At 35.7% G+C, this 15,366-nt stretch overlaps 1 protein-coding gene across 7 annotated transcripts in view; it reads left to right on the top strand.

Annotated features, from left to right (window-relative positions):
* MAP3K4 (mitogen-activated protein kinase kinase kinase 4) overlaps window positions 1–15,366 on the top strand; it is an 80,928-nt gene that overhangs the window by 30,000 nt on the left and 35,562 nt on the right. For all 7 annotated transcript variants that reach the window (XR_008732720.1, XR_008732718.1, XR_008732719.1 and 4 more), the window contains exons 4-11: window positions 2,715–2,957; window positions 6,355–6,501; window positions 9,252–9,409; window positions 9,807–9,923; window positions 10,349–10,448; window positions 10,538–10,621; window positions 12,832–13,098; window positions 14,988–15,137. Coding sequence is in view for 4 of the 7 variants with exons in the window: in XM_055713410.1 (XP_055569385.1) it covers window positions 2,715–2,957; window positions 6,355–6,501; window positions 9,252–9,409; window positions 9,807–9,923; window positions 10,349–10,448; window positions 10,538–10,621; window positions 12,832–13,098; window positions 14,988–15,137 (1,266 nt within the window). In the remaining 3 variants the exon portion in view is untranslated. The remainder of the gene's footprint in view (window positions 1–2,714; window positions 2,958–6,354; window positions 6,502–9,251; window positions 9,410–9,806; window positions 9,924–10,348; window positions 10,449–10,537; window positions 10,622–12,831; window positions 13,099–14,987; window positions 15,138–15,366) is intronic.

Below are 15,366 nucleotides of genomic sequence, written 5' to 3'. Positions count from 1 at the left end.
TTTAAGAATTATGATGAAAGGTGAATGCTGTAAAATTGTGAACTTCTTTCCTGCCCTCAAATTAAAAAAATGCTGTCAAAAAAGGAAAATTCTGTTTGTCAGAAGTGTTGTACCTGCTGCAGCAAAAGATGACATCAGAGTAAAATAGAAGAGATGGTTTTGAATTGCTGGGTCTCTGCATCTGACAGTACTCTGAATGTAGTGTCCTGGTTTTTTTTTTTAGTGCAGTCCAATTTGATATCTGTATGCAGCCAGAGCTGCTAGTATTTTGTTAATCTTTGTTACTTCTGTTACTTTTATATCTTGACTCTGTGTTTGTGTATTACATACACTTTAAAATCTCTGGACATAACTTTCATTTCTGTTGTTACTTAAACACTGTCTTTCATCTAAAATGTGTTTTCTGGATTCTTCTACTGTATGCATTTTAATGCTCATTTCATCTTAAATATATGTAAATGTTTATACAGATAGCTGGTTTTAGCATTTTTTTAAAATACAAGTTTCATTGGTCATGGGCTCTGATACTTTAACAAGGCTCTAGGTGCTATAGAGTCTGTTTTGTGTAGAAGTTGTATGCGCTGATCCCTAAAGAAAATGACTAGTATTTCTTGCTTTAGTTAGGTGTTACTTTAGTAGAATAGTATTTAAGCCTGTTTGTTGTTTAATCAACTGGCTGCGCTTTTGAGTATGGTTTTTATGTATGATCTCAATAAATGGCTTGGACCTTGTTTTCTTGGTTTTTTTTTTAAGAAGTATTTGGTAGTCACATGAAACATTTTAGATTGGGCCCACTGAAGATTAAGATTAGTCAAACTGAACAATATTAAATTAGGTGTCTAATGCTAAGATCTCATGTCATATGTTGTTATCCTTAATCGTAGGAAATGTAATAATACATTTATTCAATTTCTTTGTTTATTTTTGCTTATAGACTAGTTCTTTAATACTTACCTAAGAACTAAATTTTCTAGTGCTGTACTTGCATCACAGTGAGGATTGTATGTTTTAAATATTTTGTTGTACTGTAGAAGTGTAGTATTTTCATGATCTGTTATTAATGAAAACTTCTATAAAAACCTTTAGCTCTGGTGCTATACGTTTCTTTGTTTCTTTTAGAAAAGAGTTAGTAAAAAGAGGACATTTATATAGCATCTAAGAAGATAAGTTCTTATACTGTATATCAACTAGTGGTTCAACTTCAGCTAAGCTAGGTATAGAGGAAATCCCTGCTCGTGCATGTTTGCTCTTTCTGTGTAATGAGCTAGTGGTTTTATAAATTATGTAAGAACCTGCAGTGCATAATGTGTTTTGTGTCAACGTTGGAGAGTAATGTATATGCTATTCTATGCCCCGTGACAGCCAAGAAACATCACAATATTAAAACCCAAACCCACTAAACCCCCTGACTTTGTCAGTAACTGCAATTTTGTGTGGCTCTTCTGAGAAAGCAGAGCTTGTATGACACTGTAGGCACAAATGTAAAAAATGTGTGTGTAGATGTAAAGGAATAAACAATTTCTTTTTTTTACTGTCTGCTAGATACTAACTAAGCTTAAAAGTGGCTTAATTTTTTTAACTTTCTAGGTGGTGCTTTATCTTTGATGTAATTTCTGGTAACGTTTTCCTCTCCTTCGCAGTGGTGGTGTTTAAATGTGGTACTGAGGAAAAACCTAAAAAATGCCAGTTATGCCTAATATATGAAGGAAGGTAGTTCAGGTGTCATAGAAGCTGTGAAATGAGGATTAGAATAAAGCAAACTTAATCTGAAACAAGTCTTGTCCTTAGCTGATGTACAGTGTGTTATCTTCAAGAGCTGCACACAGATTGCAGTCCAAATTTTCTTCCTAAATTAAACACCAGAGTGCCTCCATGTACAGCTCTGCTTAGCATATTATCACAAGATATATAGTTTAGATATCTAGGATGTCTATTTCAGATAGTTTCAATTATTTTGTCTGATTATAAATGCCATTTCATTTAAATGTAAATGAAAAATGAGTTTATTAACTGAAAACCAACCAGCTTGACCTATCTTCCTTTTTTAGTTTCAGTTTCAATTTCTTAACATCTACCAAAGTTCATAAGTTATTTTTTCAATAATTCTGTTCAGTTTAACTAATGACACTTTCTTAAATACTGCATTAGTTTACAGTGTGGAGTTTTACATAATATACGCCCTATAGATTTGAAAAGGAACAAGGTTACTCAGCTGATGTAGTCAAGTACACATTTGTTTCTCAATACAGTTGTCAGTGTAAGACCTTTTGATTTGTTTTTTTAATATATTTTGAAATTCTCAAGTATTGTATCTTATAATGACCTGACTGTATGTTCCGATATATTAGGCTTAACTTGCATGTTTATCATAACATAACTGAAACAGCAGTTTTTTCCTGTGTAGTGAGAGGTGACCTCCAGCTTTAATGGATGCTTTAGTCATTTTAATATTGAAACATAAAATAAGAGATTTTGTTCACTCCCAAGGGTCCATAATTATCTTCCTCAGCCTGGTGATCCTCAAAAAAAAAAAAAAAAAAAAAAAGAAGTTTAGCTTTAAAGACAAAAGAGATAAATTGAAACTTCTGTGGTTGATTTGCCAGTTAATAGTATCTTACCTTTTAAAAATGGGCGTTTTTGCATGCTACTGTAAACAAATGCTAAATCCTAAATAATTTAAGGATCCTTTTCATGATACCTATTTCTTGTTATAGTTTTCAGAATTTCCAGATCCCATGTTGTGTTCAGATTATGTGCAGTTATTAAATTCCCCACCTTGTTGTGAGCAAAAATGCAGCACTGTGTCGTGGGAGGAGCTGAAATCCATGGACTTACCGTCTTTTGAACCTGCATTCTTGGTCCTTTGCCGAGTCCTGCTCAATGTTATCCATGAATGTCTCAAGCTAAGGTTGGAACAAAGACCTGCTGGGGAACCATCTCTTTTGAGTATTAAACAGGTTTGCATCAACTCTTTTTTGGTGTTTGGTGGTTTTTTTTATACCTATTTCCTATTTGAAATAACTTTGTCATTTTGTTATGGTAAGGTGGTCAGTTTAAAGCGGATTAGTTGAAGAAATGACAATGTATAATTATGTAATAACTTTTATAAATAGTCTTATATTTCATATGGAGATCTATTTTTTTGCATAGTAAACAACTGGTCATAAATACCTCTCTGATTTAGACTTCCAAAACAAAACTGGTGATTAAAGAATTACCAGCCAGCAAAGAGAAACAGAATTTGTTCCATTTGCAGTGTAAGTTATATAAGCTTGTCCAATATATCTTCCTCCATTTGGGTTTCTTAGGCAGTGTATCCAATTTTAAGGGTCTGTATATTTCTTTTCTTTGACTTGATCTTTTCTTCTTTGCAAACGTAGGACCTCTGCCAACATGTGGTGGTCACATAGTGAAAGCTGTTGAAGAAGAAAAACAAATACTTAAAAAATATTTCTTTCCTAGTATATTGTTTTATATAAATATACATACTTTTCATTTAAAAACATAAAAGTGTGTAAATTTCCTGTGGGTAGTGACCCAAGACTATCAGTCTTGTCACTGATTGAGAATGTTGTATGAGGATTTATTTTCTGGTGGTTATCTAATAAAATGAAGGCTTTTTAGGTCAATGCCATTTTTCAAAGTCTAGTCCAGGACATACTAAAATTGTCTGAAGTAATCTCCCTGCTCCCTGGCAATCATGAGCAGATCAGGATTTTATCAGGTGGTCTTTAAGGGTAAACATTTAAATAAGCTCTTGGGCTGATTATGACTTCACATTCCAGTTATCTGCTGCTCCCACATCAACTGCTAAGTTACTTTATGGTCCCAAATAAATTTCAGTCCTCTCTGTTGCCCACCTTCCTCCTCTTATTTCACCCCTTCTTTTTCTTTCTTTGGTATACTAGGATTTTAGGTGTCCTAATATCCAAAAGCATGGTACCTACAATTTCAATCTTAAGAGTCATAGTTACAGTAAAATATAGTATAGCATACTGTATTGTAAAGGACAATATATCCTTTTTTTTTCCCCCCAGAGACTGGGGCTGGTTTTTTGCCCTTACATTTTGTATTCTCCTTGTGAACTTCAAGTTAAGTAAAAATGACACTTTCTTCTTGGAAAACAGCATGTGTGTTACAGACTGTTTTGATGATGTATACTGTCTTGCTAATTATACTGAAAAAATGAATTCAAGTCAGCAAATGCTTGCTGTCCCACGCAATATTTCTGAACAGGCAAAGGAGCTGTGGAGTATATTTCATAAATAGATCTATTTGTTTCCCGAAGAATTGTAATGCCTAAAATCTTGAGCAGGCTCAAAACATAGTCTAGGGTCTGTTTTGTGCTAGTGTTCTGCAAGTCTAGGGTGTTCTGCAAGTTCACAAAGTACTACAGAATTACAGAGAAAAACAAACCACCAAAAAACTCCAGAAGACTTTATAAACTTTCTAACTTCCTTGCTGTAGAGTACCTGTGTGACCTGCCCTACCTGCTCTGCAGAATATAATTTCTTGTACAAACTCCCTAAACAAAAAACAACCCATCAAACCAATAATATGATATTATTTTCGGTTTAAGCTGCACATTCTTTAGTGTGCTCATTATAGACCATATTTTTATTTGCCTCTTGCCTTGTGAGTTTCAGTTCCAAAAGTTGAGACTTAAAATGAGCACTACAGAGTTTTTTGTAAATCCTATATCCTGTTATTCAATAGCACTACACATCACTGTAAAGCAGTATTATTTAAACAAAAAACAATCACTATTTTTAATGAAGTTTTGAGGGTTGTTTTTTTTTATTTTGAATGGACAAATGTTGCTCTGCAAGTTTTAGAAGTGAACTTTGCTTGTATCTGTAAGATATGCCATACTAGATGTTAAAGTTTTATGGGTAAGTGATATTGCCAGTTCCCATTTGTCTCTGTGAATAATGGGTAGTTAAATACCAATTTTAAAATATTTGAACAAGTTATGTTTTTCCTTGTGGATCCAAGACAGCAAAGAGCGCACATTTATTTTTAAATATGTGACATGTTAGGGATATAAATGTGTAATTCTTGTATTTCTGCCTTATAAAAAAAATACTTTTTTTTCCCCCACGGTTTTCAACTAGCTTAGTAAGTTTTAAACTACAGAGTTCAAAATATTACCCATGTTTCCCCTGCACACGGGGAAGCACAGAGTAACATGTTCTGGCCTGTAAAAGAATCCAGAAACTCTTGTCATATTAATAACATTATTGTATATATTTTGCTTTCATGCCATTATAATTTCACATACATTGAATCCACTACATTGATATATTATTTTGCCAGGATAGCCATTAAAAGCAAATTTTTAAAAGCAGATTAACCAACGAACAATTCCATTCCCACTGACCCTTCGCATGAATCCTACTCCTCTTCTCATACTCTTGATTTAATGAAGTTGTTGCTCAGAAAAGGTTAGGGCTTGTCAGACCTGGAGACTGATGATAATTTCAGAGGAGCAGTCACTTAGCACTAGTAGTGGTTCTGAAGCATTTGTTAGTGCAGGTTTGAAACTGTTGGTGCTCTTTGTGTACTCTTGTGTCTGTGGTTGTGCAAGTTTCTTCAAAGAAACAAAACCTCTGAGCTTTCAGGGAGGGCTGACAGCTGTTTGGCCAAAAGTGACCACTTTTTCAGTTGAAAAGATAACTTTCCTCATGTTAGCCTTGCCCAGGGAAGCAACAAAAGAAACACTAACTGCTTTCAGGTCTGGCATGTTTTGAGAGTGATCACCTGCCCAGTAGATTGATAATCCTGTAGTAAAACATTTCTCATTGTTCTGTAAGCATCTGCCAAACACATTGCCTATTATTCCTGACTTGCTTCCATTTAAACTGCTGATCTGATGATTGTGAGCCCTCTTGCCCACTTCTGAACTTACCTATCCAGTTAGTTACTTGCTGTGGCCCTGGGCAGGGATCTAAAACATCAGCTTCATCTGCGTTTACAGTTCTGTGGCAAATGGCATAGAATCATACGATCACTTAGGTTGGAAAAGACCTTTAAGATCATTGAGTACAACCCATTAACCTAGCCCTGCCAGGTGCACTACTAAAGCATGTCCCCAAGCACTCCATCTACACCTCTTTTAAATACCTCCAGGGATGGTGACTCAACCACTTCCCTGGGCAGCCTGTGATAGAAAATGAGTCACATCTTTCCTGCCAGCATGTAGAGCATGTATTAATTTCTAAAACCTGTAGAAATTATGTAGTCATAAGCTAACATACTTAGACAAACTGGACTGGTAAATTAAGCTTTTACTTCCCAAGGAAATTTAAGAGTAATGTCTTGACTGATGGCACTTTTTGGTTTTTTTCTCTTCAGCTAGTGAGAGAGTGTAAAGAGGTTCTGAAGGGCGGCCTGTTAATGAAGCAATATTACCAGTTTATGTTACGGGAGGTGTTAGATGACTTACAAAAGATTGATTACAACATTGATCCTTTTGAAGAGGACCTGCATAAAATGTTAATGGTAAGCTTCAAAAAGGACAAAATATTTGGGGTCCTAGTAAGTGTACTGTTAGTCTGAATACTGCTAATAGAAATCTGTTGTCCCTGTTGGGTGTAGGTCTTGCCAGTTTTTTTGTTGTACTACTTTAACATAATTTTATTGTTTTAATGGACTTGTAAAGGTAACAAAGTAGCCATTGCCATTTTAGCAATGATTTTAGCAATACTGATTTTTGTTTACTGAACAGTGCTACAATGTATTTGTAAATTGCTTGTATTTACAATACTGGTTCATATATAGAACTGTAAATTCCATATGTTTAAACTAAACTTTTAATAACCTTTCAGTATTTAATAAAAATACATACAGTTGTTTGACTAACATCATGTCTTAATATCTTTGTATTGTATTAATCTATTAATGATACCTTATTTTTTATGTGTATTTGTTATGACAAGTTAAACATGACAAAGTATTTTCAAGACAAACACTTGGCATCTGAAAGATATTAAATGAAATATTCTTTAGTAAATTCAGTTTAAATTACTGTTCCCTTGGATGTGACTTGATTGTTACTGTTTTGCGAGTTGCAGTATTCTGAGGGCAAGAAAGCCCGCCAAGATACACCTCAAAAACTCATCACTAGTGTTTTGTCAGCAGAGCTGTTGCTACCATCTATTGTTGAGTACACATGGATTTTGCTGTTCCATGCTATTCATTGCCTACAATGGTGAAAATAGACAGTTTTACCTAAAGTTTCTTATGCTGCATGCCTGCTTTCATTTCCACCTGAAATTTCTAGAAACTTCCAGCAGAAATGACCTGGCTAGATGAAAGGAAATGGTTCATCTTCTCCATTTTGAAATTCCTTACCTGTTTGGTTTTTTTGGTTTTTTTGGTTTTTTTTTTTTTTTTAGGTGGCTGTAGCTGTAGTGTTTTTGTGCTTTGAGGCACGAGCTTGAACTTCAAAAGCAGTTTTAATTGTATAAGGATTTTGCTTTTTGTAGGTCTTGAAAGGGGTGGGTATAAGACTATGTAAATAGTAATAAATGTATTAGACTTGAAAGAATCACAGTTTGTGCCTGTTCGGAGTTGCAGATTACTGTAGCACTAGGGGCACTGGAGAAAGATTGTATGAATGGTCAGGGTTGTCAGAGTAGTCCTGCAAGGTGCAGGAAGTTGGACTGGGTGATCCTTATGTGTCCTTTCCAATTTGAGATACTCTTACGATTCTAAGATTGGGACAGCTGGGCAAAGAAAGCTGAAGAGATGATCTGGACTGAAAATAGGGACAGGGAAAACTTGTATGCACTCTGAAGGTTGAGGCAGGATTAATGAGGCATGGAGAGTTGAAACTTTGTCTTTTCCTGTGGACTCCTTGTATTCACAGGCAAGATAGCTAAGAAGAGTACTGGAAGAGGAATTAGGCTAAGAGGGAAAGGTGAATTAAATAAATGGGGCAAGAATGGGGCTACAGCTTGAGACTATCAAAGCACAGTACCCACCTAACCCAGAGTAGAGTTTTAAGGATTTCCAGATATACTTTGCTCTTGTGAGATCCCACCTGCAGTACTGTGTTCGGCTCTGGGCCCCGCAGTGTAAAAAAGATGTGGACCTGATTGAGTGGGTCCAGAGGGGGGCCACAGATGATCAGAGGGCTGGGGAGCCTCCACTATGAAGACAGGCTGGGAGAGCTGGCGTTGTTCTGCCTGGAGAAGAGAAGGTTCTGGGGAGACCTTATAGCAGCCTGCTAGTAACTAGAGGCGGCCTACAGGAAAGGTGGGGAGGGACTTTTTATCAGAGAGTATAGTGATAGAATGAGGAGTAATGGTCTTAAGCTAAGAGAGAGTAGATTTACGTTAGATACTGGGAAGAAATTTTTTACTGCGAGGATGGTGAGGCACTGGAACAGGTTGCCCAGAGCAGCGGTTGATGCCCCATCCCTGGGAGTGTTCAAGGCCAGGCTGGATGGGGCTCTGAGCAACCTGGGAGGTGTCCCTGCCTGTGTCAGAGGGGTTGGAACTAGATGATCTTTAAGGCCCTTTCCAACCCAAATCATTATATGATTCTATAACCTTGTCATAATTACAGTGTGGTCTGAAAATACCTGAAACCATTAGGAAGGGCCTTAACCATTTCTAAGGAGGGACATTGATTGATGGTAGGGATTACTGAACTAAAACAAATTGCAGCTCATTTTTTGCATTCAGTATGATCCTGAAAGGCAGATGTATGAAGAATTGTGCTTAACTGGTTTTTTATGTTGGTTTAAATCAATAATTAAATAAAGGTGAGAGATAGATGATGTAAAGGAACACAAGGTATAATGTAGAATCTAAGAAGCCTGTTTGTTGCACTTATCCAGGAGGATATGTTCAAATAAAACCTTTTGGAGTAATCCAGTTAAAAGATTTAGAGACTGTTTTTCAGTAATTTAGCTTTAAAAACTCTGACCACAGAGGGTATTCGCTGATACAATGGTGAATAGCAGCACAGCAAGCAAGGTAGTGATACTGTCAACATTTTTAGAAAACTATTATGGAGTCATAGTATTTAATACTTTAGTAGCACTTGCTACTTCCCAAGCCATAAATTGGACCTTTTGTGTGGAAATATGTAGCTCATTTTAAGTCATAGCCAATGAAAAGTGTTGTAGAAATATTTTCTACAAATTGTATAGTGTTGAGGTTGGTCATCGATTTGAGACGTTACAGTCCTTGATTACAGGTTTTGTAGCAATTTCTGTTTAAATTATCTCTCCCCGTGTACAGGTTTACTTTGATTATATGCGAAGCTGGATCCAAATGCTACAGCAGTTACCTCAAGCGTCTCATAGTTTAAAAAATCTTTTGGAGGAAGAATGGAATTTCACCAAAGAAATAACTCCTTATATAAGAGGAGGTGAAGCTCAAGCTGGCAAACTGTTCTGGTAGGTTTTATTTAATTACTGTGCTTATGGTGTTGATTTGTGCCAGTTACATATTCAAGTCAGCAGTTGTTCAGGGTTCCCAGTCTGGGCTTCTTGAGGCCATATACGCAGCTGTTAAGTCTTTGTGATTTTGTGGATTATTACAATGACTGTAGCTATAGGATGCAGTAAGTGCAGATTGCTTTTGCTCTGGCTATAACAGTAACGACTGCTTCTGTGGAGAGTCCCCGTTCCTGCTGGCACTGGGCACGCAGAGTAACTGAGGGCCCCCAAGATGCTGCTTAGTTCTGCAGGCAGACTTGGCAATGTGTCTTTTTTGCATTGGACAGAGTAGGAACTGTAAGGTGCTATGCTACCTGAATGAGATTTTGAAGTTCCACCATTTGTGTTGCTACAGTGATATTGCAGGAATGCTGCTGAAATCTACAGGAATGTTTTTAGATTCTGGACTACAGGACAGTTGTGATGAATTTTGGGCCAGTGCCGATGACAGTACTGCATCAGATGAAATCAGGTATTAAGCCCTTCAGCTTAATAAAAATAAACACGCTCATATTTCTATACCCCTGACAGGTACATACTGCATTTTATTTCTTAAAATGAGAACCTGGTAAATCCAAGACTCTGTGGACTTTATTGCTGATATTTCTGTGTGCAGTAGTAATGACCAATCATTTTGTTTGTTTGAAGTCTAGTAACCTTCTTTTTAGTTCAGGGTATGAGAGATTGTTTATGTAACATTCTTTAAATTATTTTTTTATATCGTTATCAAAAATATACCTGTGAGTTCAATTTATTTCAGTCAGCTGCTTATAATTATTTATCTTTTCTGTGTTCTTTCTATTGACATATAGCTGTTAGGAAATAAAGATTATTTACATATATAAATGCGATATGATTTATTAAAACATTGTCACTTCATTCTTATGACTGTTTCAGGAGGTCTGTTATAGAGACCAGCCGAGCACTCAAAGAGCTGTTTCATGAAGCTAGGGAGCGAGCCTCCAAAGCTCTTGGATTTGCTAAAATGCTGAGGAAAGTAAGTTAACAGTAGAGTCTCATCTTACATATATGCTTTAAAGAAATTTAATCTGAAAGCATGTTCTTTGGTTTTGTCATTACTTGTAGGACCTTGAAATAGCAGCAGAATTTGCGTTGTCAGCCCCTGTACGAGATCTTCTGAATGCTCTGAAAACGAAAGAGTATGTGAAGGTAAATTCAGTTTAGAGGCATGAAAGTGGAGTGGGGATGCTAAGCAAAATGTTGAAGGATATTTTTTGACATACTTTCAGTTTTCAATTTAAAACATCACGTATGTAATACGGAATTGTAGTAGTCAAATTATTTTCTGTACCTGTCTTCGTGTGAGTGAGAATGCTAGTCTATGTTTTGGGAAGTCAGTGTCCAATTCCTTGTCTTCCCAAAGATTCTTTTTGTGACTTAGGAAAAGCTGTTTTGCTTCAATTGTATTTACACGTTTGTGAGAGGGGAGTAATAACACTTAGTAGAGAGTATTATGAAAAATAAATGCTTTAAAATTTGAGGTGAACAGATACATCAGTAAATGGACAAGTTTAAACAGATAATCTCGAACTATGGACCTGCGTGTTTTATGCTTTTATAAAGCAACAATATTATAGTGGAGGTCTGTTCTAGCAAGCTTCCTTGAGAGTGTTAACGTTGTGAGGGACTGTGTTTTGCTCCAGAATAGCTGTTAGAAAACTATTGTACAACAGAAGTAGGCTAAGTTCGCAGTGCCTGGTATTTGCTGTACTATAAATTCCCACCTTTATGGTTTTGCACTTTATTCCTTAAAAACTCCTAGGTGTACAAGTCTTTACTGTAGTTTGAATTTAATTAAATCAGTTGCTTCAACAGATTAAATTTATTTGGATCTGCTGGTTTTTGTCTTGCCATACATTGAATATATATAATTCACAATTGGGAGATAATCTATTAACTTCTGCATTACAAAATTCTTGTTAGATTTGTATAAATGATTGCTGAAAATAGAAATTGGTCCAAGGAGACACTGACAAGTTTACAGGAGAGAAGTTCATAAAAGGTTGTTAAATACATGGATGAAACATCTGGCTCAGCAGGACCCTGGTCTGTGAATTGTTTAAGAGTAGGAGAATAGTCAGGTAGATCAGTATACGTTTACTTTTAAAAAACATTTTCCCCCAAATATCCACTCTTGGCTGCTTTGAGACACAATATTACATTTGGTACACCTTACAGTTAAAGATAGTATTACTGTTCTTATGCATGTTTTGAAGAAAAAATTGAATCTTGAGTTTGAAAAAATCTGTGTAAACACAAGGGTTAACTAATCTAGGTGGATTATTTGAATCTCAGTATTTATCCCTCTTTATGTATTACCTCTCCCCTTTTTTCCGCCACTCAAAATGACGCACATTTTGGTGATTAACACGTTATATATTGGCCCTCTAACATCATGCAGGGAGTTTAAATTTTTAACAGCTTTATCAATCAGATGCTCATTAGTTTCGGGAAACTATATTAGCTTTCAGTGACACCCATCTAGTTTTTATATTGACCTATAAATTATAATGGTTTTAATTATAAAATATTGCTGCCTAATGGTAAAAATGTTGAGTCCAGTGTGTTTTGTCTTGGCTTGATGACATCAAACTCTGAAAAGAGAGAATTAAACCTCACTATAGGTCAGTTACCTCATGTCAAATCAGAGGTATCAACTATTTCACTGTCTTCACAGTCTGATTCTGATGCCTGACTTGGTTAAAGTATTGTTACTAATGTGACAGATACAATGCAGAAGTAGCTCTTAAGTAGTATAAGTAGTATTTTATTAAAATAGAGCACTCTTACTGGGCTTAATTAATCTTTCATGAATAGTGAAAGAATATCTGATACTCTTTTAGCCATAGTTTTGCTTACTTTTATCTTTTGTAGCCATTGAGAAATGTTGTGTGGATTCTTAGGGATCCTGAAGGAATTTTATTTTTTTTTTTAATATTCCAGTCTTAAGACTTAGGAAGCACACATTTTTAAATTAGTGTTGACTAATTTACTTTGTAAAATATGTGTATATATAATTTTGTACTTACATATATGCATAGGTATAGTATGTATGTGAAATTAGACTTTTTTGTAACAAGATTCCTTTAGAAGAGTGCGTAGAAGGATCAATTGAAGGTGCAAGGAAAGATGCCACTGAAAGTTGGTGATTTAGCAGATTTCCAGACAAATAATTTCTTAAAATGCATTTTGAGTTTTTCTAGAAAAATGGCTGAATGCATTGTTTTGTGTGTATATTGTGCATCTGTTCAAATTGGAAGCTCTGTTCCATAAATGAGATTACATGTGTCTTTTATTTATTTTGTGTATCATAGAAAACAGTGAGATTCACTCAGTGTATTTTTATTTTTTTTCTACAGGTACAAATTCTTGGACTTGAGAATTTACAAGTATTTGTACCAAATAGTATCGCAGGGGAAAAGTCTCTGATTTTGCAGCTCCTCAATGCAGCTGCTGGAAAGGATTGCTCAAAGGATTCAGATGAGGTTGCATATGAGGCCTATTTAGTAATGACCAAACACGGTGATAAAGACCATGAATCAGATGACAGCTGGAGTGCATGGGAGGGTCAGCCAGTCAAAGTAGTGCCACAAGTAGAAACTGTTGACACACTGCGCACAATGCCGGTGGGTTTTGGTCTTGGTTTTTTCCCTGCCTGTGATCTCCACACTTACATGAATGCTTATCCTTTCATATTAACCACAGTAATTTAAGTGAGGCATGTGTCCTTTTATAGATAATTAAAAGTTAAATTCAAGGGTAAGATTGATTCTTAGTTGTGTTAATGCAAGTGTTAAATTCAATGGGGTTTAGCATTTCTTAGAAGGATTAATCTCTACAATGTGCATTTTCAGGTCTGGACTTTTATCATAAAGAGATACTGTCAATATCTAGTTGAACGTTCAGTATCAGAAGTGTGGATAAGACTTGAAAACTGTACATTTTATTAAGAAGGCACCAGTTCCCAAGAATGTGTGGTGGTTGTGTGCTTTCCACACACTGAGGCATGAAAGCAGTTACTTTCGATATTGGATGAATTGTGACATTTAAAGTCACGTTCCTGTGGAAGCTACGGGATGTTTTAACAGTTCTGCAGAAGCAATCTTTCCAGTCATACTTTCCTTCATCCCAAGCCAACAGAGGTTGCCTGCCAGCAGTTCTGCTATGCTGTAGCAACTGAGCCAGCTGCAGCTCCTTGCCCCTCCTGTTCTCATACCCTTATGTTAGGCTAACTGAATTTTCCCTTTGGTATGTCATGCAGTTCCTTAGATCTCTACCATAAATGGGCTTTACTGTCCATGAACAGAGTGACTTTCCATGTCGCTGTGCCTAGCCTCTAGCATTCAAATGGCTCGAGCAATTACAGGCAGTTGAAAAAGTCACTCCTGTATATGCTGCTGCTTTTAACATGCAAGCATGTTACGACTTATTTGTCTGTTGCCCAGACTGAACAATAAAAAAATAGCCTTTGATTAAGTGCTTAGAATTTCATTGGACTTTATCAAAGTTAGCATTTCACTCAGAAAATGAAAACAGCAAAAAATAGAATCTGGGTTGCAAGTGGTATTCTATCTGACATATGTGAGTGCACATAAAACACTGTGTATGTGTTTATATGTGCATATGTGTAACACTGTTTATGAATTTTTTAAAATCCAGTATTGAAAGGTTAGGAAGTAAAATAACCTTTAAAAAATCATCCTGTGTTTTTTTTAAAAAAACATTTTAATTGCAAACTAGAAAAAACATAAGCTTATTTAAAAATACTTATAAAATAGAAGAATCCTATCAACATTTAAAGAATTTTGAGCATGAGATTATTCTTTGGGGATGAGATATTGAAAACAGAGATGAAGTAGGTCTTGTTTGCAGAGTAAATTGTTGGATATGTGTTGTCTGTAGTTTGAAATTAACAGAGCTTAGTATGTAACTCGGTGCCACAGCAAAGGCAATGCTGTGTGTGACTGTACTTTTACAGACTTCTGCAACGTCAGAGCTCTGGTTTATAAAACATATTCTTACATCTTAAAAATTTTCAAAGTCTGAGCAAATACTGTGTGGTAAGTCTATGGCTTTACCTGTTCAATAGTAGGTTTTTGTCCTGAGTGTATTACATTACTTGGATAAAACCTGCTTATTTATGTGATGGTTGTTACTTCCATCTGCTTTGAGAAAATAAAATTATTTTGCTTAGATGGTGCCTTTCTGTGTGTAACTGTTCTGAAGATAATTTTAATAGTATTTCCCAAACCTTTCCAGAAGTGAATAGGAGTGCATTCCCGTTGAAAACTTGCTGTGTTGTTTGCCCTAATAGAACTCTACTCATAAGATGAGAGTTTATCAAGTTCAGTTGTCAGCATCAAGCATGATTTAAAGATTTTCATAAAGAGCAACAAGAGAGGTCTTTCATATTTTAGAATTTGAAAAATAACCAGTTGGAATTTGCTGATATGGGATATCTTTTATAGAGAGATTTTTTTTTTTTAAAAGAACTTGTGGTATCTTGTATTCCTAGGTTGATAACCTCCTCCTTGTAGTCATTCAGTCTGCTCACCTTGTGAGTCAGAGAAAAGCTTTCCAGCAGTCTATTGAAGGGCTCATCTCTCTGCACCAGGAACAGACATCTAGCCAACCGGTCATCGCCAAAGCTCTACAACAGCTAAAAGTAAGCAGTTTTCAAGATTATCTTGGTCAAAATTGATAGTGCTTTGTTCAAAGATAAGTAAAAACGTGCAAGGAGATTGCAATGTTAATGACATGTTCTGCAATTATAATTTATATAACCTCTATGGACTTTACTTTCAGTACATTTTTCATTCTGTTTCTGCAAAGGATTTATGAGTGTATTTTTGAACAATATTGGTGTAATCATTTTTGCACTGGGAAGTGGGAAG

This window comes from Falco cherrug, chromosome 6, assembly GCF_023634085.1.
Source record: "Falco cherrug isolate bFalChe1 chromosome 6, bFalChe1.pri, whole genome shotgun sequence".
NCBI classification, from domain to species: Eukaryota; Metazoa; Chordata; class Aves; order Falconiformes; family Falconidae; genus Falco; species Falco cherrug.
The sequence above is the reverse complement of the archived record's forward strand: the minus strand, read 5'-3'. Positions and strand labels throughout refer to the sequence as shown.